Source organism: Cygnus atratus, chromosome 14 (assembly GCF_013377495.2).
Source record: "Cygnus atratus isolate AKBS03 ecotype Queensland, Australia chromosome 14, CAtr_DNAZoo_HiC_assembly, whole genome shotgun sequence".
Classification (NCBI taxonomy): Eukaryota; Metazoa; Chordata; class Aves; order Anseriformes; family Anatidae; genus Cygnus; species Cygnus atratus.
This window is the reverse complement of record NC_066375.1, coordinates 14,320,553-14,347,769: the sequence shown is the minus strand read 5'-3', so window position 1 is coordinate 14,347,769 and position 27,217 is coordinate 14,320,553. Positions and strand designations below refer to the sequence as shown.

Genomic DNA, 27,217 nt, shown 5'->3' with positions numbered 1-27,217 from the left:
TAGAAACAGATTGCGTTGTTCTCCCACTCCGGTGGGAGAGGGATCCTGCCAGCGAGCCTCTAGGTATCTGACCTCAGTGAATCCGCCGTGGACAAAATGCTCTGTTGTGATTCCTGAGGTATGGAGCAGAACAGCGTGTGGGGTACGTTAGATGCAAAGCCTTCGTGCTTCAGCAGTAGCGACATTGACTCTGGACACTTGCTTGTTCAGCTGAGTGGCTCTGCTGGGCCCTTGGGCTTGTACTGGCTCTCCATTCTAGCATGCAGCCTCTCATCTGGCCAGGGATGGGTGCACAGGACTGCATGTGGCAGGCCACGGACTGCTAGAGGCGGCAAAATTATCCTGGTAACCTGGAGTAGGTTGGAACCTTCTAGTTTCTAAGAGGATGTAGGATTATAGATGATGTTCTTTGTTTGCAAGAGATAACAGCAACAGAGGGACCGTGACGGCTGACTCAATAGCTCCTCTGTTCAAGGAAGCGAACCCAAAGGCAGCAGTGTGCTGTGCATAGAGGAAGGGCTCCTGCGCGTGGCGCTTCCTTGTCCTGGGGATGCTGCGGTGCCAGAGCAGTGATTTCAGCGCTGCTGGCAGCAGCGCGGTTGTGTGCCTCGCTGTTCGTAATGCCTGGCTGACTCACTGAAGTAATCCTCGCTTGCTGAAGTTACCCATCCCTGAGATAGGTGGAGGGGCTCTTCGTTGGTAGAGCTGTGTTTTTTCAGAGATTTGGGAGCAGGAACTACAGGCAGCAGAACTGTTTTGTAATCTATTTACTACTCTTACTGTTGTGCTGTTTGCTGTTGTGCTGCAGTTGAGCAGATTCTGCTATCTCCATGTCTTCCTCACAAATAGATTCCTCTTCACCCTGGAGAGTGCCTTATGAGCAGCTCTTGTTCCTTGCCAGCCGTAAACAAGAGCGGCCAATTTCTTGTCCCCTGTTTGTATGGCTCTGCAGCTGCGGTGAGTCAGCAGTGCTGCTGGGGAAAAAAACCATGCATGGGGAGCCAGGGTACGATGATCCAAATCAATCTTTTACTCTCTATTTGAGGCTGAAAAAAACACTAAGTTTCTGCAGCAATTCATGTTCTAAGTGGGCTATGGAGACTGCCAGTTGGCTTTACTCATTCGGCAACTAGCAGGACTGAGAGCTCCGTTACAGAAATAAGTTAAATACGTGGTGCACGCTTCAAACACTGAATCTTTGGGAACCAAATGGCATTTGGTGCTATGTATCTTTAGGCTACTGGATTTTAAAATGAATGTTTTATGGCAGATTTTTTTCCCTCTTTTTAGTCTATGCAACTTTCATAAATTTGAGGGTGTAATCCCGCAGTTTTGTAGGCAAAACCATAATTGCCTGCACTGGCTGCTAGTCAGCAGGAGTTTTGGCTGAGCGAGGCCTCTCAGCACGTAGTCCATGTTACAGCCTCACACATGCAGTGGGACTTGCTATAGAAGGTGGGCAAAGCACATCAAACTATAGATTTTTTTTTTTACTTTAATAACTTTTTATTGAACCACTCCAACACACTATATTGTGAAGGATCTAAGCCACATATTCATAAATCATAGATTTTACAAAGAGCAGCACAAAAAGACAAAGGGGAACGGACTGACAATGGCAAGTGAATAAACACAAACTCCAATAATGAAATGTTGGCTTGTATATACTGGCATTTAAACTCCATTCCATAAAATGTAATAAAGTGAATATTGGTGATATGAACACAAACCCCCCAGAGAGATCCTCTATTAAAAAAATCATTGCCTTCTTTCTGTGTCAATTTCTTTCTTTAAAACCCAACTAAAATGCCCTTGTGTGTTCTACACCAGCTGCCAAATATTAATGTTAACAAAAGGATTTTTTTTTTGTAGCAGAACAGGTAGGAGTTGCCACTCTCAATGCTTGCTTTCATTAGATGCTTCTTTATTTATTTATTCATTCATTCCTCAGTGGCTTTGAGGTTGCTCAGGACTTGATCTGACTTACATGTCTGTGCAACAAAATGTTGCCCTGGAAAGTGACATCTCAGTCTGCTGCCGTTGGTAACTGCAAGAAGGAGGGGAGAGAGAGAAAAGGGTTTGGGAAGGAATTTTTTTTCAGATAGCTTAGGGTATTATTATTAAAGAACAGTTGGGGTGGCCAGAGGAAGATGTTTTTATCTAACGTCAGAAACCTTTAATATCTAGAAAGTGTTGGCTCCTGATTTATTTGCTTTTACAGATCATTTTTGCTGCTAGTGATGGACTTCACCACTTTGTAAGTAATACACTTTACATGACTGTCTCCCTTACATAGTCCTGCTGTAACACAAGATCTTCGCTTGGTGGTTCTGAGACCACTTCAGTGGCCAAATCAATTCTCAGTGAGGATCAGATACCAAAAATAGAAGACAAACTAAGCAAGCCTCCGTCCTACTGCAGGTACATCAGGCATGTCAGAGGGACCAAAGTTAAGTTTTGCTATTACACGTTCTCAAGTGAACCAAGTCAGCTTAGCCTCACTGGTGTCCTGGAGCAGCCCAGTGCCATGACTGCTGTTGCTGTGGTCCCACACATGCCTGGCAGAGGGCAGTGACAGATGAGCATCACGAGCCCACATACATTCTTCAAAGGGGTCAGGATGATGCGCTGCATAACCCTGTCCCTTTCAGGTGTTGTCTAGCACCACTAAATTCAAGAAAAGGTATTCTCATGTTCTGAAAGGTGTGGAGCACAGAGCAGTTTCTATGTTGCTGGTGTGCAAAGATAAGAGCCGGTACCTTGACAGGCATTGAACTGGAAATTCTCCACAAAGGACTGGCGTGTAACAGGTACACTGCAGGTGAGAGCAAAGCTGCAGGTAAGTGCTGCACACAGGCTCTGTTTTGCCTCAGGCATCAGTCTTGTGTATGCCGTGTAGGGAACAGGAAGGATTTCTGAGCAGCAGCCCATGCTCTGAAAGAGCTCTGGGCTCCAGGCTGATCATTCCTCAGCTGAGAGATGTTTCACCTCCCCCTGACCACATCTGCCCTACAGCACTGAGGGAACTTGGCAGCACAGCTCTGGAAGGGCCACAAGACCCAAGAGTCACCCTTAATGTTTACTATTCCACCACAGTGCCAGTTTGTTTGTGCTCTTAACCAAATGCACATGTATGGAAGAAAAGACTGACCTGATTTTTAGAGATGATTCTGCTTCACTGTGATGGCCTGGTTTGCTGTAACCTTTCCTTGCATGCGTTTCCTACAGCTGCAACTTCTAGAATCTTTGTAAGAACATTTGTGTGCACTCTAAGTCTTTGCAGAGAAATGTTTGTGTATTACCACAGATGGATAGTGAGCAGCAGTCAGGCAATGTGGGTAACGTGAGGAGCTTTCACGTGATGCAAATACCTGTATCTGGTGCAACCCAGAGGAACATAAAGCCTTGTAATATGCTACGTAGAGTTACCCTACCTAGCACGGACCAAAAGCAGTCTGGCCACGGCAGCATAAAGCATTTTGGTGATTCATTTACTAGTTTAAAATATAAAGCTGCTGCACTACGGAGGAGAGGGCTAACCCAGGCTATCACAGACTATGCAGTCCTTCTCTAGAGCTAGCACAAGGATGTCTGAGTGTAACAGTGAGTGACAGATATGCATTGCCTTTTAGCACATCCCAACATCATCCTGCTTCCTTCCGTGTCCCCCAGCCTTGTTTTTTTCCCCTGACACTTGTACCCACTTCATCCCAGCGCAAGCAGGTCCTGTGCTGCAGCAGCCACCAGCTTGAGCTCGGAGGGTGTTATTTTTCATTTTTAGGAAGATGAAGGGTTCAGCTCAGGAATCCTATTGTTTCAGAGCATGTGGTTTACATTATGATTTCTAAAAGGTATTTATTTGTGTATGCAAACACTACCATCTGCTGCAAGGAATACTTTGCATTTTTAAAATGTTAATTCCATCTCAAACCTACACATTGAACTGGTAGCAGAAATCACTCTTATTTGCTTGTAGCATTTAGCATTACAACACAGAGCAAGCCAGAAAGTCCTGCCTTGTAAAGATTGTTTAGTGTTGGTAATTATCACAGGTGTTCTCCAAGTTCTCACCGAAATAACTTTTCTGTTCATTGATGACTAAAAGCATTTTTAAATTATGATCTGTTATTACACTTGGGATCAGACAATGGGCTTCTTGTTTATCTGAGGTGAGTACTCAATCAATAATAAATAATTTTATATATTTTTCTTTCTCCTTTTCCTTTTGAGATCTGTGTCCTAAACTATAGTTTTTCTGAAAGTTTCTGTGCTTTGGAACTTTAATTGTCTTACTTGCTCAGGTCAGCACTTCAACAAAAGAATTCAATATTGAACTGCAAGTTGCTTTGTTTGGACACACGAGTCTGTGTTACATCTAATTTTCTTGGTTGGAGTAATACAGATACATATAATTACAAACAAAAAATCCTTATTTTCAGAGTATTCACACAGCTAACATTTGGGTGATCATCTCTGCTGATAAGCTAAATGAACAGATGAGTTATGATTTGTGAGCTGAGAAAAAGAAAGCAAAATTAATTCTAGGTATGAATGGACTTTTCCTCCCCTTTTTCCCCCAAAAGGAGGGCCTTTGTGTGACACCAGCGTACTGCACAGAGAGATCCCAGATCCCAAGCAAAGGTGCGCTGAGGTCCTGACTCCTTCCTTTGCAGGGACAGCACTTCAGCTGGGTCCCTGTGCAGCTGTGTCTGCTGAGCGCTGCACTGTCTGGAGGCAGCACTGGGAACGCACCCCGCTGGAGGCGCATGAAGCAGCCCTTCTCTCTTTATTTCCCAGCATGTTGTGGGCTTGTATTGTCAGTCACGCTGCACAGGCCCTCTGTTTACTCGCACCTCTACTTGAGGAAGGATTTGGAGGGAAGTGGCCTGCGCTTGTTTCTACGTTTTTTTTTAGTTCCACTATATTATAAAACATGCTGATTTTTAATAATTTAGTGTTCTATTATGTTTTATTCCATTGAGAGACCCAGAAAACAAATCCCAAACTTCAGAGAACATGGAATTAAAGCTCTGAAGGTAGGGTCAGACCATGCAGGTGGCTCTGATCATTGCTGTAGGACTAAGTTTACCCACCTGAAATGTCTTTTAAAAATCAGGATTTATTTTTTTCCTCCCCCCAGGGAGACAATAAGTTTGGTTTTGCACTACCAGTTCAGCTTTCCCCGGAGATATCCTGCTGTTTTCATTTGACTTTCCCTGCAGTCCACAAAGCCTAGCTCTAAAGCCTGTAAAGGAGCAGGTCTGCCTTTCCATCGTGCTGTGGTATAGGAGAGGAGTCAGTCACAATTATGCAGTCATGTCTTACAGGACGTTGTCCTTTTCACTCTACTGATACAATGAGCAATCCCCTTCTGCAGCATCAGTGGATGCTGTTAAACTGGCATTTTCTATAAGCTCCAGTGTTCACCTATAGGAAGGCCTCTTCAATGCAGATTTAGATTCGTGTCAGTTGTCATCAAATGTAATCACAAATGTAAGACCAGACCAGCTCTTCAAGACAGAGCTTGTGCTCTCAGACATCTCCTTTAGCACAAGTAGGTCAGCATTTCATGCAAAAGCATTATGGCTTTCAGTGCCTGCAAGATGTTTGCGCTCAGTATCTCTAGCTGCTCTGCGGCTAGAACAAACTGAGACTTCTAAGAGTGTTTCATCAGCCTCGACCAAAAAAAAAAATAAATCTGACATACGCCCCGCTGGACAGGGACAAAGACCATTTGCCCTGCCAACTCAAACAGGAAGCCAGCTAAGCAAAAAGGGCTGGGTAAAATCCTGAGCCCATTTAGGTTAATGAGAGTCTGGCTATTGATTTAAATGGACTCGGGCTTTTACCCATGCTTCTTAATTCATGCATGTTTTTCACTCCTATTCCCTCACTTAACACTCTGCCCAGCTTTCATACCTTTTGTTAGGAACAGACATGCAAAGCTAAGAGCTACCATGGATGAACTACCCACCTTATTGCAACCCCTAGAAGTAAAGGGGCCAGGACTAGCCCTGGACTACTAAGAGTTGGCAAATCCAGCTCAGAGCCCTGTTCCAGCCTGGCCCTGAGGCTGTAAGCATTAATGAAGGGCCCTTTGTGGGGCTGTGCTGGTGCAGAACCTCTGAGGTGAGTGTCCCTGAGGCCTGCGTGGCTGGGGCAGATGCAGCAGGGTGCAATATTTCCCCAGGTACTCCTGACGAGTGAGAAGCAGCAGGAAGGAAGGGCCTTGCTAGAAAGGTTGAGACCAAATTCTTCCCATCTGCACTTCCCTTCTTGGGTTTACAACACACGTGGGCTTTATCTGGCTGCTGTTCAGATTCTGGGGAAGGGAGGCCTTCGGTTTGGCCCTGACTCTAAGCGTTAGTGCTTTGTTTGTGGCTCCCAGCACTACTGATCTCCATGTAATGACTCCCCGAGGGGTCTTGCTTTCTAGGAACTCACTACGCAGCAGTCCAGGAGAGAAACTAGACGAGGACTGATCTGTGGAAGAAGGGAGAAGAGCAAGCCAGCCATACAGTGCATCAGACCTGTGGGTCAGTAGACAATGCAGAGTCCTGAGCACAGCAGGAATCGAGCAGCAAGGGGCAATGCCTGTGCTCCCAGACCTTCTTCCCTGTGGTAAGTGCTGCCCCTTCTGAGCTCGTCGCAGGCTTTGCTTTCTGTGCTTACTCACACCAAAGCCTCCTCCTGTCATCTCCCACACCTTACCTTCTGCTGCTGCCTACCTACTTCACAGGTGCCCACGCTGCCCCAGATCAAAGCCCCAGCAAAGCCTCCCCTCCTCACACACAACCTGCACATCCCTTCTGAAGCTGAAAGAAAAATCCCTGAAGTTCCCTCTCTGTGCCTGATTTCCTGGCTGCTTTTAGGGACAGGTAGTTTTTGCTAATGAGACTTTCCATTATAAAGTTTCCGTTGCTTTGGAAATATTAACTTTGCTGGGCAGATCAAACAGGCCCTGCAGTTATAGTTAGAATATCCTAAAGATTTAGTTCCCAGTAATAACAGGGCTAAACCACAGCATCGCCAGAGGCAAAGGCTGTATTATTTGAAATGAAACTTCTCATAAATATCCAGCTATAAAGTAATTTTGTATCAGCTGCTCTTATATAAACTGGACAAGGCAAACTGTTCTATCCATCAACATTAAGGCTGCCAAGGAAAATAACTCCGTATTCACTTCTGCAAGTTCCAGAGAGCTCCCTCTCTATTAGACTTTCCCAGCAAACACTGTGGCTTGCTCTTTTAAAGAGCTTTTCTGGCACAGGCAACTTAGCATCACCAGTGTCATCTCTGGGCTTCAGGCTGCCTGTGCATCCCCTCACTGTCTCTCTGGTGGGAAACAGATGGACAGGTATGCACAAACACAGCTGTCCCTCAGTGGCCACTGGTCACAGCTAATACTACTTTTCTAGTCTTCGTTAGGATAAAGCACCTCAAAATATTGCCTAGGGCCAACACCATGTTTGTTTGTTTTTTCCTTCCAGTCCCTCTCCAACTGCCTGGAGCACGTTCATTGCAGGTCAGTGATAAGCACCATGCTAGTCTTCAAACACCCTGCTGAAGGTAGGAGCTGCAGCCGAGGCAGGTGAGAAGAGCAGAGGGCTCACACAGAGACCGCCTTTCCCAGGTGACAGGGGTAAGTCCTGGGACAGGCTGGGCTTACCAGGGCCTCACCTCTACCTCCCACCCTCCCTGCTCGCTGCCTCAAGGGCCCCCTGCCCATTGCCCCACTGCTGTCCCCAGGCCTGCAGCTGGCAGGGTGTTTAAGATGTGTCTTTCTTGTGCTCTTCTATTTTGTCTGCCTTTGTGTGGAGAGGGTTGGTAGGTTTTCTGGTGTCTCTGAAGCTCCACTGTGCCTGATAGCCCTACTGTCTCCCTGTTGATGTTGACAGCACCTGCCTTTGATGCACAAGTTGAACTCCATACTGAACTGCAGCATCTGCTGCAATAAAACTTGACACCTGAAAACAGTGAAAACACTGAGGTCTGTACAAAACGTGGAGGCTTTTCTTTTAGCCCTAAGATTAAGGTGGGCAAACCTTTGTGCCTGCCACTCTCCTTCAAGAGGGAGAGGAATGGCGCTGGCTATAGCTTCTATCTTTTATTTGTGATTAAAGCAACTGGAGAAAGATTAAAACAAACCACTAAGATTTGCAGGGCTGGAAATGTGGGCAAGAAACACGGGGAAATGCTCTTATGATACTTCATGTGCAGGTTTCCTCACTACAACTCACTTTTCAAAAGAATGGCTTTAGAAAAATGCTTGATTGCCTACTGCTGATTCCCTAAATGTTTCCTTATCCCTTTCCTGTTATAGGACAGGAGGCTCGGCTGTTTCTTAGCAAACCTGCAAAGCTTTCAGAAGTTTGGTTTTCTTAAAGCATAGCAGAGAAGTGAGGTAGACCTGAATCCTTGAAATATCTGGAAGGAAAATTAACTTGTGTAAAGGATTTTTCAGACTTATTTGTGTGAAAAGGAGTCAATAAGGCTATATTAATCAAACCCGAGCATTTTGTACTAGAACAGTGCTAGCAGGCCTTTCTTTTTGTCACTGCAAGTTGAACTTTGAATGCCTACAGTCACCAACAATGATGATGCTGAAACATGAAACAGCAAAGAATCTGTAGGCAGCTACTGCTACAGATAGGTCTAGCATGAGTCAACAAAAGCCTAGCCAAAGCCTTCGATGAAAATAATCGGCCTTCAGGAAGGAGACGTTCATTTTTTTTCTTTTTTGGTAACTGAGATGTAAGAATTAAAAAATAAATAAATTAAAATAAAAATAATGATTCCCATTTTAACCTTGCAAAGAAAATAATTAAAATATATACGTTACATTATTAAAATATGCAAAATTTATAATTTAATTATACAATTACACAGCCTTATAGTCTAATAGCCCCACTGTATTTTGCATATTAGTGAACAATTGCTTTCTTAAAGCTCACAGTAGAATCATTTACTTGATGCTGGAGAATAAGTTAATTACGGATCTCCTGCCCTTGACTAATGGATTTAATAATGATGTTACAGTAGAATTAACCTATACTTCATGTGCTTACAGCACTAATGATGAGATTCATGAAAGCAATGTGTCAGCAAATATGATTGGCACCAAAAAAGAACATACTTGGAGATTCCAGGATTGCCCATGCCACTGCTGGTCAGCACTTCTGATGTAAACCCACGAATGGCATCCAAACACTTCTGCCTCTTCGGTCATTAGTTTCCACCATTTGCCCCTTATTTTTACAAAAACAAATAATGAAGCTCAATTCTTGATACTGTGGGAGAAAAATTATCCTAAGAGGTTGGTATAGTATCAGGTAATGCTTTATAGGACTTATACACAATGGGCTTGGCTACCTGCTCTCTGCCATTACCCAGCAGAATGGGCTGAACATCAGTTTTCTTTAATGCTTCTTTTGTGTGCGTGTGCATGTAATAGAATATACGGTTTCTTGGATGGAAACATATTGAGTCAGCTAAGATTTACTCTCTCTAAAGGAACCTCAAGAACAGGTACTTAGTATAACCTAAGAGACTCAACAGTAATGTTTCTTAACTCCACCCACTCGACAAAACAAACCACTGCAGGACTGAGGAGATAGAAGGGAAACTTCAAAACTTCTTGTTTTGTCATTACTCCTTGCAGAGCTCTTGTGTATCTGTGCAGAAACCAGGTCTGAGCCTGATAGGAGCCAGACTCAGAAAACCTTACTTAAGTAAAACTTCTCCTGACACAAATACAGAATGAAGACCTGAAACATACTTCATCTGAAAAAGCAGTACCTCAGGAATCACTAGCAACAGGATTTCAAATTGCATCAGCCACGTACCTTATCTATTACCATGCAAATCAGAATAATGCAATACAACTCAGCAGCTTAGCATAACACCGGCCCCGAGAAGAAAGCAGGAAATGAATAGGAATACAATTTCCTTAACAATTCACTTACAGGAGTTATTTTGCAAGACCTTTCTCATGTCCTGGTACAGGATGAAGTTTGAGGGTATGGAAAGAGTTGGGCTGTTTTACTAGGCCTCTTCACTGCCCATTGCCTCTTCCATAGGGGGAAGGCAGAACTTCTACTTACCATGCCACACAGAAACACCAGGAAAAAGGCCAGAAAAAGTATGTTGCATGCTCAGCACTACCCTGCCTGTTGAGACTGAGGGAACAGTAATTTTGTTCAACCCGCTGTTAACAAAGTTGTTCACCAAACCATTCTTATTTCACAGCTGATGGTAGAGAGCTCCCCTCATGCACCGCAGCTGCTCACCTCCTCCCCTCACCAGAGGGGTCATGCTGGCCTCAGGTGCACTGCTCGTCAGCTCTCCAGGCAGCATTTGGGGGATGGTGTCCAAAAAGGAGACGGTGTGCTTCTGTGCTTGTTTTGCTGTTCCACCAGCAATGTTAATCTATTGCCACTTGTGTTTCTTTCTGGAGCCAGGGAGTAATTTAGATTGAAAATAAATCAGGATTTGTGGGGAAAAAAATCAACGCTTTTTTCACCTAACCCACCAAAGAAAGCTTCAGGGAATACAAAGATACTGAAATAATGCATCTTATTACTGAACCAGGTGGAAAAGTCCCTTCAGATATGCCTCTTCAAACCCAGTTGCACTCTTTTTCCTTGCTCCCACCTTTTCCTGTACTGCCACATATCCATCCTGTATAGAGAGTTACAGAAATGTTTTTTTCAGCTCATCATAACTGCCACTGCTTACAGAAGACATTTGGGGCAGGTGTCCATTCCCTCTGTGTCCTGGTTTCAGGTAGGACAGAGTTAATTTTCCTCCTAGTAGCTGGCAGGGTGCTATGTTTTGGATTAGGATGAGAAGAGCGCTGATAACATGCTGATGTTTTAATTGTTGTAGAGCAGTGCTTACACCAAGCCAAGGACTTTTCAGCTTCTCGCTCTGTCCTGCTAGCGAGCAGGCTGGGGGTGCAGCAGGAGCTGGGAGGGGACAGACCCAGGACAGCTGACCCAAACTGGCCAAAGGGGTATTCCATACCATCTGACGTCATGCTGAACAATATATAGGGGTGGCTAGCCGGGGTGGGGGGGCCGGCTGCTCGGGGATAGGCTGGGCATCGGTCAACGGGTGGTGAGCGATTGCATTGTGCATCACTTATTTCGTACACATTATTACTATTAATACTATTATTATTATTATTATTATTGTTATTATTTTTTCCTGTCTTAATAAACTGTCTTTATCTCAACTCACAGGCTTCACTTTCCCGTTTCTCTCCCCCATCCCGGAGAGGGAGGGGGGAGGGTGAGCGAACGGCTGTGTGGTGTTTGGCTGCCAGCCGGGCTAAACCACAACACTCTGTTGCACCATATTGCTTTACACCCCCCCCCCCCCCCGCCCCAACTTGTTCCAGGTGAGCTCAGTTATCAGTGGCCAAAATAACCTTCAGCTGTAGATCACCTACCAAGTGGCAGCTGTTCAAATGAGACCACACCTATGCCCAGTTCTTAATTTGTAGGCTAAATCCATCAAGAACTCAGATTACATTACCCAGATAAATGTAAAAAATGTTTTCTAGGAAATTTATGATGGGTTTCCTTAATGTCAGGATGCAGGAAGTAGTGCTGGCCTGAAGCCCCTCCTAGCTTTGGCTCCACTTTGTATATATGTTTTCACCACTACAAACATTTTTTACTTCATATGGGCCTCAGCAAATCTTTATCCTTTAGATACTCATCCCCTACAGCTGTAGACACAATAAAATAGATAGTGCTGAGTAGATTCTATAATGAAAAACTAAATGTCTGATTAGAATTTGATGAGGAAGTGTGAAATAAAACACATTAAAAAGCATAAGAAGGTGGGACAAGAAATCGATCTCCCATTAAATTCATTGGTTACTTTTTGTCTGACTCTGAATGTTAAAAGCATCAATTACACACATAATGTACTCCTTTAGAGTCTGATTCTGTGTTCAAAGCCAGCATGCAGTACAGAAAATGAATTAGTCCAGCCATCACTCAGCAATGAGAAAGGTCCTGTAGGTCTCTCTAGGATGGCTTTAAGAAGTGCTCCACCAATGGAGGTCAGAGGGAAATTGCATTATATGCAGTTCAGTAGGAGGAAGTGATCTTGAACCAGCCTATTTCACTTCAGGCAAGCTCAGTTGGTGCAGAAGATATGAAGCTAAACTTGGGAAAAGCCATAAATATGTTCAGGATGGAAAGTAAACACATGTTCCCATGAGATTTGTCTTAATGGATGTGACCAGAGGATGTAAATGGGGGTACAACAAAATGCATCCTTCACGGTGCTTCAGTAAACCATGGATACAAAAGGAGCAGAAGAAGCTACTAGTGTATATTTAGGACAAGTAGGTACACGTGTGATTTCTCTTAGTCTTTTTTCACTAAACTGTCTCAGTCATATGCGTGTATCTTGAAAATGTGATTTTAGATAACAAGCACACAAAGATGGCATATTTGTAGGGAGGGGCCATTCTTGACCTGTGCTCTGTAGCCATGTTTGCAGGTTCCATAAGTCCGGTATGCTTCACCTCTACCTCTGACAGTAAGATGCATCTGCACTGAACTCACATGGTCTGAACAATGGTAACTGAGGGCTCTGGTCTGTTGATGAGCCATCTCTCAGGACCGGGAGGGAGGGAAGCTTTATGGTATGAGACAAGCACAACACCTGGCTAGAAACGGCTCTGCGGGTCCCTATCCCTAAACTGATGGAAATTTAGGCAAGGAAAAAGTGGAGCAAAAGTAACTGTCACTTCTTTCATCCTCCTTTGTAATTCAGTGTAAGCACATCTTAAGAAACAGAGGTAGAAAAGTGCTCTGAAAAGATAAATGATGCATCTAACTTTAGCAAAGCCTCCTTCTAGTGTGTCTGAAGATGCTGCAGTGGCTTGTTTATGTTGGCGTATGTTCTAAATCATTCTCACTTTGTTTTGAGAGCCAAACATGTGGCCCACATTATTTTGGGTTGCAAACCACAGGCACCCATAAATGCTCAAAAGAACCTAACTGGACAGAGAACAATGAGTTCTTTAATGGATCTAGACACCCCTCCTCTTAAATCCAAGACTTCAAAGTCAGTTTCAGCTGTCCTGGATTGTCCCTTGCTTGTAAAGAGCCTGTAAGTAAATTGTTAATTCAGAAACCCCTTCGTAAGATCAATAATGGATGAAATTTGGTTTTAAACCTTGTTCCAGTACTAGCTCAGCTCTAGAGCGCTGGTAAATTAGGTGTTACTTTCTACCCATGTTTATCTTTTTTTTTGTGACCTCTGTCAACTGATGAGCAAAATGATAATTAAAAAATCCTCTTATCAGTTAATTTGTTCATTTTGCACTAACTTTCTCTGTTCCCCTTTGTACAATAGCTGCAATATAATGTTGTTTCAGTAGAGCAACGCTTTGCAAATTTGGCTCAAGGAGACACTGAGCAAACAGCTTTTCAGAGAGCTGTCAGAAGGGGCAGTTTGGTTTCTGTGCAAGCAATACTCACATTCCAAACTGCATTAGAGAAAAGCTGGTGGGTTTGTATGCATTTTTATTATCAGTTCCAGATTAGGAATCTGATGCTAATTTCTTCTTAAAGCCTGTGTTTGCAGTAGAATTTATATTCTACAACAAAAAAGGATTGTGACGTTTTTCTCTCACGAGCTCTTTTTTTTTTTTCCTGGCTTTACTCCAAGGACCTTTTCTGCTTGTTTGTTACATTCTCAAGATGAAGCCCCCGGTGGTTACAGCAGTGCTGGTAGTACTGGTGCAGGTTTCTCACGGTTTCCCTGCCTTGTACCATCGAGGCTGGTGGAGGCTCTTAAGGGAAGGAGATGATTGCGGAAAATGTGAGTTGGCACTTTGCTCTGAGCCTAACGACTGTCCAGCCGGGACTGTACTGGACCGTTGTGGCTGCTGTCCTGAATGTGGAAACGTGGAAGGTCAGATCTGTGACTTGGACCAGGGTAATCATTTTTATGGGCAATGCGGGGACAACCTCGAGTGCAGGTTGGATGCTGATGAAGCCAGGTTTGGTGAAGTCCCTGAACCCCAGTGTGTGTGCAAGTCTCAAGAGAGCATCTGCGGACCCGAAGGGAAAACCTATGAGAACATCTGTCAATTCAACAAGGCTTATGCAACTAAGAGAAATATCAGCATGAAACATAAAGGACCCTGTGAATCAGGTAACCTGTACAGAGTCACTTTCAAACTAAAAAACCTCATTCCGATTTTTAGATATGTTATTGGATGCTCTAGCCTTAACTTCGTTGAGCAAATGCTGCATTTTTGTTCTAATTATGTTGTTGCAGTACTACTTTGTGGAAAATGTGGGTCAGTAGCTAATACTTGTAAGTTATAAGCCTCTGTATTAACCCAGTGGATTTTATATCACATGGCAACCAGTACAATACAAAGAGACTAAATCTGCTTTAAAAGAGCAGAGAATATTTTTTACAAAAATTGTGTGTGTAGTTGGGAGTGGATGAAGAGTTGGAAAGTCTGGGAGTACTGGACAAATAATTATTATTATATGAAGACTGATCTGATATTAAAGTGGTGATTGCAAAGCAGACCTTACTCATGTGCATGTATGTACACGCATGCATGTATGTACCTATCTGTATATGTATCTAGTAATTAGTGAAGTAGAGGAAAAAGAAGATAGGGCTTAATTAGTAGGTCTATTGTTTTAACAAAAATGTCCAAAATAATCTAATTAAGGAATCATCATAAAATCTAGGTTCCTATGAAATGGAAATCCATATATTAGAACAAAATCAAACAAACAATTTCCCTAAAGACACTTACAGAGCATGAATATTTCTCTGCGATGATTGCTAGCGGAAGGATTCTTAGCCGGGTTGTAGAGGGGAATGCTGTCTGCTGCTCATATGCTGTTCTCATTCTTCACATTATTACAGGTCCTTACTCCTGGGTACCTTTCACCTAAGTCAGATAAACATAAAATGAAAAGGAAAAAGTGAACAGTTTAGTGGCTGTTTGTTTTTCAAATGAGAAATCTTTTTTCTTTTAAAAAGAAAAAAAGGAAGTTCATGAAATATTTTCTCATATGAAATCAGTAGAAGAGGTTTCTGAGTCACAAATGGCTCACAGTTGTGGGAATCCAAACTTGCATCTCTGGCAAAGGTCCATGTATGAGAGTAACTCAGGTCCATTTCACTCACTCCTTGCTAGCAGTCTGTTGCCTCCAATTTAGACCATATGCTGTGCTTTTATATTGAATGAACGCTGGACATTGAATACTTAAAAGGAAGAGTGATGAGCAGCTAATACCAGACTTCTTTCCTCTTTTTCTAGTTCCAAAAGAAACATCCATTGAAGAATCCCGTATTTGCCATTAGGGCATTAAGCTGGGAAGTGAGGCTTGTCAGTAAAGAGACATTCAGAAAACTCACTGCACACCAGCTCGTGGTATGATTGAAAGCCTGTTTGCCCTTGGGTAGTTTCTCTTATTTGGCATGAAAGTAGCACTAGTTCTTGCAAGGTAACCCTTTCAGGGAGATTTCAGTTGAAGTGCCATTCAAGTAGCAGAGTTACCTTTGCAGCAGAGAAGGTTGCTGTTCTGGCACACAGGCTTAAAGCAATGATTTGCTCTAATTAATTAAACAGACCTGGCCAAAAAGCATTAATTTGGCCTTGGAGCTACCTCTGAGGTGCGTAACACTGCTCATCAAGCAAGAGGAACAAGCTCAGCTCTTCTGCATGCAGGCATCACCCCCAGTGTTTTCCCACTGCTTCCCTTGGTCCCCAGAAAGGCTGGCCCCTCTCTCCAGGAACAGAGGAATTTCTTGGTATGACTCAGCTTGCTGAATTGCACAGAGGCGTGGGGATAAGCTCACAGCCATCTCACTGCTGTGCAGAGTTTAGTGAAGAAAAATGAGGGCCTGTCACCTTGGCTGTTGCAGAGAAGAGCACGCAGATGGTGCGTGAGCCCAGCTGCAGCAGCACATTTGAGCCTGAGGTGGGTGCTGGGCTCGTTGGGGTCAGGGAGAAGCGTCCCTCTTCTCAACTTCTCTGAGCAGCTGCTGACCACGTTTTGTAGGCTCTGTTTTAGACCCAGAAGGAGATATAGAGATACTACCATGGGGGCACGATGCTTTGGTCCCCCGCAGGAGTCTACCAGTAAGCCCCTCCTTCACGGCAGCTCTCTGAAGCAGCAGTGGGCATGTGAGAGTGCGCTGTGATTCAGACTCTCTTTTTTCATGGCTGCAGCTGATGACAAAAGGCAACAGGGAGTCTGGCTCCAAGACCAGCAACCTCACCATGGCACTCGCTTTCCACTGACTCCGATTTGCATGAGAAACAAACACCAAACACTGTGGGGTTTTGGTACCAATCTATAAATATAACCTTCAGTCAACTCCAAGTACTTTGTTTTGCTATTTCTCCTTCAAAGCATCTGCTGTTTCCTATTGATGCCAAAAGGATTAATTGTATACAGCAACCAATGAATAAATAAATAACAATAAACTCCTTTCATCAGAAGAGCACAGCCTTTTATCTTTCGTCTATCGCCAGAAAAAAAGGGAAGAAAAAGGCTTAGCTCCCTAAAGTAACCCTGAAAAAAGCCCTTCCCTTCCTAAATGTTAGTTTTGATCAGTTTATCTAATAATTTACCAAGGTTACTAAGTACAGTGAGTATAAACAGATTCTCCACGCATAGTCTATCCCCATTCAAAGCTTTACTGCTGATGATTTAATGAAGTAACAGAAGTAGCAGTGCTGCTCTTTGAAATTAAATGTAATTATTTAAAGTTTAGATAGAGTAAAAAAAAAAAAAAAACAACAAAAACCCGAATCTGCCAAATTTCCTGCCATTTTCATCAAATCAGACAGATTAGCAAAAATGAATGAGTTAAGAAACAAAAAATTGGTACTATATAATGATTTATTCTGTAATGGTATTGGGTTAAAGTCAATTATGAAAGGTGAAACAGAATTTTGATTTCCTGGCTTCTGGTTTATGTTTTCTGTAACAGAGGAGGACAGTTCGTGAACAGAATTATAAAAGGCAAGGCACAACTACAGCGCATTCACCTCCAGACACTGAGGCATCAGAATGCTGTCTATAATTATCAAGAAAAGATTATCTGCTCCAGGAATCAAAATGACTGGTTAATCATTCCAGTAAAGACCTGTTTTTAAAGAGACAATTTTAAAAAACAAAACCAACCAAACAAACAAAACCAAACACACAGATATGCATGGGAGAATCTGGCTGAACACAAATTCTGCAACGTTCATAAATGAAGTTTGTACATTGCTGTTAAAATATTAAATCGTGACTTCATTTTTCTGCATCGACATACAGCAAAATGGTGTTGTAAGATAATTTTTTTTATTTCTGGAGGTACTTCAAGTTTGTGTAGATAATGCAAGTATTCATTGTGCATTCAGATTCAGAAAAGGCAGTTTAGTTTGGTCAAAATTGTGATCTTTCCTTCTTGCTGCAGGTTTGATCTCAGGTGAAGCCAGTCCTTGTGAGCCCAGGTCCAGCAAAGCCTTAAGTACTTGTTTAGAGGTACTCAGCTGGGTGAGACCTGGGCCATATTTAGACGTTTCCATCCGAGCTACCAAATGGACTCTGCTCACAGTTACTGAAGAAATGGCTGTTTCTAGCATGGAAGTAGTATCTGTGCACGGTAAACAGTGCTAGTCAAACTTCTCATGTCTGTAAGGTAGATTCGTAATTGAGATCCTCGTGTCCTGGAGGCTAAGGATGTGTTTATGTGGTGTCGTGAAGGCAGAGCCCGCAGCCTCGCGTGGCTGAGCCCTGCCTGGCACACAGGCAGGGCTCTGCTCTTGGGAATACCTGGGTCTTGTCAGTATTGTCACAGGACACAGGCCCTTGTGCCAGAACAAAGGTACTAACCAGTCAACATCTGCCTGTGAGCAAGTTTGTATGTTGCCTCTGTACAGAAACAATTTAAAGAACTAATGTGAGTCAATGTAACGTTTGGCTTTCTTTCTTACACCTGAAGCTTAACTACAGTGGACACATCATTAAAAGCAGTGCGGTTGCACTGAGTTTTAATATTTCAAAGTGTGTTCTGATGTCAGACCCTGTGTTCATAGGCAAAAAAATTCTCATCCAAGATACTCAGGCAATCCTGACTTGAACATGAGATTTTTGCAATGATATAGAGGTTCTGAATGTACCGTTCTCATGAAAGAACAAGCATTTAAGGGCTAATAAATTTGAAAACCTTACTTTTGAAGAGTACTGGCAGTGTTTAATGAGGAATTAACAAAAGGGGAAATTGATATTTTCCTTTATAATTGCTTTTCAAGTAATTTTGGTAGAATATATTTGATATTTTCTGCAGTTATCAATTCTTAAAAACTGACACAGATATAAGAAACATTGCTTGAAAACGTGGAACAGGATGTTACAATTTCAGATGCTGAAGCATAAATACTGTACACATTGATTCAAATATTTTGAGTCAAAGTATATTAATTATTTACTAGAATTTTCTATTTCTAATTATCTGGGATATGTACAAAAATAAAAGCAATAATTAAATAAAAGTCCGAGCGCATCAGATGATAGGTTTTTTTTTATTTAATGTCTGCAAATCCCTGGTCTGGCTCCCTCTCGTGGTTAATGTCAGCTTTTTATTTGGGAAAAAGTGGAAGAGAATCATTCAGAGACAATAAATGGAGAAGGAGGTCGAAGGTAAAAGAATAACAGTAAACAAGTACGTGGTAATCTGATAATTATAATAAACATAAGCACTTATAAAGTAACTGGATTACTACTGTTGCTCACGTCTCCTAACACAAGAACATCAGACGAAATTGATAGCAAGTGAGGATAAATGTGAAACCTATTAACACTGTTATTCTGTAACTTGCTGCGATGCGCTCCATAGGTTATGGAGAGAAACAAGACTTTAGCAAGTTGAAGGCAATGAGGTATCCAGAAGACAATTTTTGATAAGCTAGCGATCTCAGCATTTTAGCTTTTAAGCTAATCAAAACGTAACAGAAATGAAGTACTACTGTCCGTGATCAAGTTGTTCTGTGATGGGCTGCTACAGAACTTCTTGTACTTTCCTCTGAAGGTCTGGCTGCTAAAGTACTGGCTGCTAAAACGATGGGCCTCGGGTCTAGCCCACGATGACAGCACATGGGACACAAACTACACTTAAGTTCAGCTTAAGTTTCACGATCGTGTGCATAGAGAAAGGACAGGCAGGTACTTTGAAAGACGTGTCTTTAAAATACCTGTTCACCCTTAATGGGACACAGTTTTCTGAGTTTTAAAAGCTGCTCAGAATCATGTGGCTCCTCATAATGCGCAAGACTGAAAACATGAGAATTAGTTTTATCATGTAAAACACAAATTTATGTTATACGCTTTTGTGTTTATGCTGTTCACTGTCTTCTAAACCAGTACTCTGTTGGGTCTTTGCAGCTCCTGTGATTTCTATGCCACCCCAGGACGTCCAGAATTTCACAGGCAATGATGTCATTTTTGGCTGTGAGGTGTCAGCCTATCCTATGCCACACCTTGAATGGAAAAAAAAGGGGAATAAAATGTTTCTGCCAGGAGATGATGCCCATATCTCAGTACAGGTAAAACTTGCATTTACCATGTCTTATGGTTTGGAATGAGGAGTAGGGGTGCTAAGCAGTGAATTGCTCCTACAGGATACAGTACTGTTGTAATAAATAGAAATCCTACAGGGGCCCTATGATTATGTAAAGAATTCTGACTTTGGTGAGTGCAGGGATCATTGCTGTGGCAGTCCAAGCAGAAGGAATAACAGGAGGGGTACCATCCATCCATCTTCAGGGAAAGAAAAGATGCAAGATTCTCCTTACATAGGAATCGTTCTGGAAAAGAATGAATCGATATAAAAATAGAAATGTTTAAGCTACTACCTAAAAGAAGGTGCATTGTGGGAAGGATGGCTGTTGGCAATTGTTTTTCTATTCTTGATGCCGAAGCATAATTCTGGCAGATACCTCAACTTCTCCTCTGCAAGATGCTGTTTCTGGAGACCTGCCATTTGGGTTCAGTCCTTGACGTGTTCGAAAAGCAAACAAAGAAATGTGCTCATTTTATGGAGGATGCTGTGTTTTAATCTGAGGGGAAGTAGTAGAATGGCATTAGATAGGGCTTTGAGCAAATGCAGAGATAGCCTGAAAGTTTGAGCTAAAATTAAATCAAAATGCTAATTTTTTTAAATGGAAATAGCATTCTGGGGAGAAGAGCTAACAAAGCCAGATGTACTGGCAGACTGCAGTAAGGCTGAAGGCCGTATCAGCATGCCTCCTCTGGTGGGCAAAAGAACACGAGCAGACTGTGTGCCAGGGAAGTGAATGGCAAATCTAGCTTTCTGGATACACAGAAAAGCTAAAAGATCCAATGGACATGGGACACAACCCGAAAAAAACATAGACAGAAAAAGCACAGAAATACCTTATTATAGTACTAAGTATCTAAATTATTTAGAAATGTATCCAGATCCATGCAAACAGAGCATGAATATATGTGGAATTAGTGGACCTAGAAACACCGGTGCATGGAGCCCCATCCGAACACTGGTCAATTCAGAGCCTAAACCGAACCTTGTTAACTTGTCTCATTAGGTTAGAGTGAGCACGACAGCATCTCTATCAACACTTGTTACCTGTTTTGTATTTGTATTATTTGTTTGGAAAACAAAGCTCCCCCCATTAAGAGGCTTTGGCACGAGCCAGTTGAAACTGATTGTCACAAACTGTGAAAACTCATGCTCTGTCTGTTAAAACTTGGATGCTGAGTGTCAGCTTGGTCAGGCCCCTTGGCTCAGGCTCAAACGCCACTCTCATCCTGAAGAAATTAATGAGCTCCAGAACAAGTGGCAGTGCTTTGAAGCAGCAGCAAGAAGTGGTGCCAGGACAAGAAGCATGAGGACTGCTGGGAAGCAGAAGCATCAAAAGGACCAGGAATTAGAGCCCTGTGAAGGGCACTAAAGTTTAAAGATCTGAGCAGGGGAAGCATGAACTAAGAGTCACAGAGAAAGTAGGAAATTAAAATATATGGCAGCAGAATCAAACAGAGAATCAAAGCATGATAGCAGTGCATGTTAAACAAAAGCAAAGTTTGGAACAATGTTTAAATCTGGACACAATTATTTTGAAAACTATTATCACGTCTCCTAGCTACTTCACTATTTCTTTCTCTTCTAAAAGGCAAGAGGTGGACCTCAGAAATATGGTGTGACAGGCTGGCTGCAGATTCAAGGCCTCAAAAAATCAGATGAAGGCATCTACATCTGCCATACCAAAAATAAGTATGGTGCAACATATGCCTCTGCAAGATTGAAAGTCATTGATGGTATATTGTGTTTTGTTTTTTTTATTTGGATGTGAAGAATATAAAATGTTTAAGAAAGACAAGCAGCCTGCAAAGGGTATGGGTTTGTCAGAATGCAAATGCAAATTAAGGATATGAGAAATGACCTAGAGATTTCCATATTTTAACTTTTCTGTCTGCTTTTCTTTTACGTTATCCTTTGGAAGAGATTCAGTTCTAGGTATTTTTAATTCAGAAGTGCCTATGAATTCTGGAAGAGAAAAATACTGACATGTTAATATCATAATATTTTGCTGCAAATGACACCATCTTCCAGAAAAATAGCTGAGGATTATAGCCACAGATCTGAAACATATTATTCTATCTTCCTCCTAGAGAAGCCCTTTGATGTTATTAGGAACTCTGCACCCAGAACAACTGCTGGATCTGAGGCAGTCTTCAAACTACGGCAGTTCTGTTTATCTGCTTATTTTTCCAAAAGTTAGGATGGCAACAGCCGTTGTTCCTTACCAATAGCATTCGGAAAGATATAAGAAACAGCTTTACATTGTTTGCATTGGGCCCAGTCCCACAGGCTAACATCTTTCTGATGCCAGTGAGAACTTGATGGTTTGCTGGCAAATGCAGGATACAGACGCTGTCTGTATTTGCCTCCCAAGTTAAGGCTTTTTCATTTGTCACTGACCCTGCCAGTGGTTTTCAAAGCTTTATTAGCTCTGCTCGTATTTTTGGGTCTGTAGGATTTGCAGATGATTGAAGGCATAGTTCTTAACAAGGACTCAGAAATATTGAGCTTGCTGTACTTATCTAAAACTGTACTCTCCTCTTCATTCCTGTTTACAGCTAATTTAATCTGGATTCAATTATGTCTTGCTGTGCAGGTTCACCTTCTGCATTTGCATTTACTGCTGGCAGTAGAAGTGCAAGCTATGACACTGACTACGGGGACTACTATGACCATTTGGATGACGAGGATGAAGAAGAATATGAATCTGGGGACTATGAAAATTGAAACGACTCTGAATAATAATTTTTATACAGATATTGTCCAATACTTTTCACAATGTTATATTTACTAGTATTCTCTGTGCTGGCAATGGCTCCTCTGATAACACACACACTCACTCGTGTATCCCACCTGCCTGGAGTTCAGCTTTGGCTGAAGTGTATCATGTTACTTACTAGAAATAAGAACAGTTGTAAGTTCATACATTTAAACTGTTAAATAAAATTCTCAAATGTGTACTTGTCTATTGAGTATCCTGAAATGACCAAAATTTATATTATTTTTAAATGTCTATCATTCTACAATTTCTTTAAATCATTCTAATTTGTCTACCAAAAATGTCATTAGTTAAACAAAATTTTCACTATGTATCAATTTCTATTTTTTTAATGTACTGAGAAATATCAAGAGGTTGTTCACACGGCAACAAGCCTAGGTCTGAAGGTTGAAAAGAGTCTTTAATCTTCTTAGTTCTTATTTTCTCATAAGTTTCAGCAAGATTTTTCTTCTCATTTGAAGTTTTCCTTATTTAGTCTCACCATGGGTGAATTACTTATCTTTTGGGGGGCTATTTTGTCTACTTTTAATAGAAACTTGAATCACAATCTTAAGCAAGTGAATGCTGTTTTACTTGTAATACCCAGAAAAGATTTCTTGTGCATCCAAGCAGACAAGCACACCCTTTGACTTCTTTTTGTAACAGTTCTTGAGCTACTCCTACCAGCATCAGCTCCCTCCCACAGGCCTAGGCAACAGTTTAAGAGTTGGGATTGCTATTTATGTTCTGAAGAGGGGGGAATGACTGCAGTTTATGGAAGATGGCTGTTCCATAGCTCAGTGCATACCTTTCAAACACACGGAGAGCCAGTATTTGTCCTTTGTCTTGTTCCGCTTTGTCCTTGTCTGTTCTGAGACTTGCTCCAGTGTCTGTACTTTGTTCAACTGAAGTGCTACAGCATTGCCACAGTTCTGGAAATGCCAAGCAGGAGAACAGGCTTTTCTTTCTGCAACCACCAGAACACACACACATTTTTCAAATTGTCCCAGTCACTTCTTGATCAGCATGAGCCAGAAGAGCGAATCAAATGCAATTCAAAAACACAAGAATGCAGAATGTCAAGTGATCACCCTGAAAAATGTCTGTAATTGCTTTTGTTAATTATATACATGAAGGCTGGCTCTGCACTAATGGGTGATGGAAGACACCCAACTATGAAAACCACTTCTGGAGGGCCTTTACACCTGGTGGTTCCCAGTGGCCGAGGACAGATGAATAGCAGCAAGTTACTGAAGTCTCTCATTAACAAGGAAGCAAAAGTTCAGGCATCCTAATTTTAAGCCTCAGTATTTGTAATCTTTATCCAATGCACAAAAACATGCAGTGATTACTGTATATTTTTAAAATGTATATACAGTGCCTCACAAACTCCTCCAATAATTTTGTGTTGTTTTGTGCTTTTTTGCCATTAGGCATATTTTTTCCTGCAATTTGAATAAGAGATTGGCTATAGACTGTGTTTGCCCTGAGGTGTTATTGATCTTTGTACAGGTAACAAACAAACATGGAATAGATTCTTTTGTTTTAGAGTTCCTGGAATATTGTCAACTCATGAATACAAACCACACCACTACATAACTGAAAAGATTAATAAGCTATAATTAGGAATATGAAATGACTACAGATTTAACCACTGATTTGGCTGCTTTGGGCTCTTCCTGGTCTTAGTGTTATGTATAATAAGGTTTTGTGTTTGTTCGCTATCTATTACTTTGAACATAAAATTGTCTGGTAGGAATCGTATTTTTAAGTGGGTGTTTTTTAACTATTTAATCTACAGTCATACATTCAAGATCAATTGCAACCTGTGTTGCAAATGAATGAACTGGATTACTAAACCACTCACTAAATTGTGGCAATGTATATTGGCATAGACTTGAACATGGCACAGAAAATAATCTTGAAATCATTAGCCATAGAAACAAATTAGAGTTCTTCAGGGCCTTCTGCAATTGCTAATGTAATGTGAAAAAACAGAAAGAAAACAATAGTTGAATGAGAAAATGTGTACCGAAACTGTATCAAATACTAGACTACAACTGTTTGGCCTGATGAACTATGTCTATTTAAAAAAAAAACAACAAACATTTATAGAAAAAAAGGTTCTAAATTAAACATACTAGATTTGTCTATGTTTTTTCTTTTGTATTTAATAATTTCTTGTCAATTATCAGCTATTCTTTTCAGTAAGAAAACTGCATGTTAGGGACAATCCCAATGTAATACAAAAAGAGAAGGAACGTTGATACCCAGAACGTTTGCTAGTTCTGGTTTTGGGAGAGTGTGTGGGGGGGAATGTCTGGTTTTGTTTATATGTTTTAATCAAGTCACTTAAACATAAAAAGGATGGAGAAGATTCAGCCCTCTCTAAGCAGTGTGGCAAAAGAACGGATCTAATTGTGAATGCATTGCCTGTAGCAACAGCCCTATTCACATAATCCAAAGTAACAGCAAATTCAGGAAATGGGTGTTATTCCACCTAGCAGAAAATGAGACGCAGACTTGAGCTGGAAACCATAGGGGAGGGAAAGCTGCAGGGAGGTCTCGGAACTGTATCTTGTGAGGCACGTTTAAAACATTTCAATTCAACTTCCATTGAACGAGCAAGAATTTTGTTTTTATCTTCCATAGAACCAAGATTGAATTTCATGACACAACCTCCTCCTCCTCAAGCATCTTCACTGTGTCATTTCCACCTCCCAAGTAAAGATAAATGAATTGTATAAAAACTCCTTAATAAATTACACTCCTTAACACAGATTTGCCCTTTGTGCCAGGACTCCGACATAGTCTCAAGTAGTTCCACAATCTGACGTTCTTACTTGCTATGTTAAATCTCAGGAGTTAAGTATTAGCCTAGGAATCCGTTAATTCTGTAGCTAGACCACTTTATTTTTCTCGTAAACATAATAAGGCTATAGTTAACAAATTGGATACAGAAGTGCAATTGCCTGCATCTGAGAGACTTAAATGATTAAATCGATGATTAAACTACAGTATATGCTCATCTGTCAACACAGAACCAAGACCAAGGCTAGAGAGGAATGTGTGTGTGTTTCTCACTAAGAGAAAACATGCTCGCTCTACACCAGCTGGAGACTGGCTCAGTGCTGCAGAAGTCACTGCTGCAGACGCCACAAGCTCTCACTCATGCTTAGCTACCTGTGGTGTCCTTAGATTATGCACAGCTCTTCAACTGTTTAACTTATTAAATGCATTTCTTCATGTCTTTGCATAGCTTAGTGTCACAGGCTAGGTAATGGCCCATCACCTGGAGCAGCAGTCACAGTCATTGCTAGAACTGCAATTAATCACAGGGTCATGGTCTTTAAAGGACTTCCTCTTACCTGTTTGACCAGAGCTGCTTCTGGTTCTCTGGACAGTTTAAAAATTGCATAGCATGTCAAAGTTTCCCACAAGTACCGCATCATAATTTATGGCTGACTTTTCTCACCCCTGTGTCACCGTTTCATTCCATATCCCTCAGTCCTGGACATTCCTGTTTAGATCTGCCCCTCTGCTTTCCTTTGAAATCCTTTCTGTCCTCTTACTTTTGTGTGTACCACCAGCCCTTTGTCTCTGATTCTCTAGCATGCTTTTTGACCTTTCCTTTCCTACAGCCTATGGCTAAGGATAAATAGTTCTATTTCTTCACAGGATAGAGGACGAAAAATTGGGCTAAGGCATTGGACAGGACTGAGGCTTAACAATTAGGGGACTGAGTAATCTCAGCCATTTGACTTTTGAAAATGCCATCCTCCAGCGTCAGTTCTGAGAGTGTGAGAACAAGAAACTGTTTAAAACCAGCTTCCATTTTGATTTTGTTTCATTCTCCAATAATTAATGATAGTATTTTGTACAGAAGCATATGATTCAGGAGTGATACCATCATTTGACTGTGACAGTTCATGTACAAAGAAACTACTATTCCTGCCTCCATTAGATTGTCCTAGCTTTCTTGACCCAGCTAATACATCAAATTCTTTTTTGGTCTAAAGCAGCTTCCATTTTCAAAGGAACTCTACCAGTTTGGCCCTCATCTATAGGGCTACCAGGCTTCACGAGAATTTTTGTCATGTGAGTGATGTAGCAGGAAGAAAACACTAATAATGCTACACAAACTGTTCAGGCCCCATGTCTTCCGTCAACCACAATTAAAATGCCATGGACTACAAATCACTGTGGAGTTCAGAGCAAGGGAGATTGAAGCAAAAGTTCTTCCAAACTATGTTAAATCATCAAAAAACAATGTGCCCAATAAGAATTTCAGATTTTTATATTTTTTTTTGCATTATCCGTAAAAGCTGTCAGTTAACTACAGCAATAGTCCTTGGATTTTCCATGGCTAGGTTTTTTAGGTTTCACTGCTCCTAACTTGCCCCAGCTTGTGTTGGTAGCAGTTCCAGTGTTTGCACATTCAACCTCTTTTGCTGCTTACTCTGACACTTCATTTGCTGTTACCTGAGCCGCCTTCCTCCCTTTGCCACTGATACCAGCAGCATCTTATGATGCCAAAAATAATACACTTTGTTGAGTTTTACCCTGGGCCCTGTTTGGTGCTCCACAATGCACAGGACCACTGCTCACCTTTAGCAGGACAGGGAATACACAAATGCTTCTCTTTTTTTGGCTTTTCTCATGTTTCTTCATTAGTGTCAAAAACATGTTGCTCTGTGACTGCAGATGGCACAACGTTGTACATACATGCAGTCTGTAACAACCTGTGTAACCCAGGCCATACACTTCACCAACTTCCACTCCAAGACATGCACCTACCATGTCATCTTTTAGGAAAACAACCAGTCTTAATCCAATGACAAG

At 41.7% G+C, this 27,217-nt stretch overlaps 1 protein-coding gene and 1 long non-coding RNA gene across 2 annotated transcripts; one reads left to right on the top strand and one right to left on the bottom strand.

Moving 5' to 3' along the window:
• Window positions 1–1,644: 1,644 nt before the first annotated feature.
• LOC118256155 (uncharacterized) lies at window positions 1,645–14,942 on the bottom strand. Its single transcript, XR_004781156.2, has 4 exons — window positions 14,810–14,942; window positions 10,290–10,450; window positions 9,137–9,248; window positions 1,645–2,047 (listed from the first exon to the last, which is right to left on the bottom strand). It is a non-coding gene; the product is annotated as an uncharacterized LOC118256155 (long non-coding RNA).
• LOC118256154 (kazal-type serine protease inhibitor domain-containing protein 1-like) lies at window positions 13,703–22,562 on the top strand. Its single transcript, XM_035562896.2, has 4 exons — window positions 13,703–14,184; window positions 19,443–19,603; window positions 21,209–21,353; window positions 22,214–22,562. The coding sequence occupies exons 1-4, from the start codon at window positions 13,728–13,730 to the stop codon at window positions 22,342–22,344; spliced, it is 894 nt and encodes a 297-aa protein (XP_035418789.1). The 5' UTR covers window positions 13,703–13,727; the 3' UTR covers window positions 22,345–22,562.
• Window positions 22,563–27,217: the final 4,655 nt, after the last annotated feature.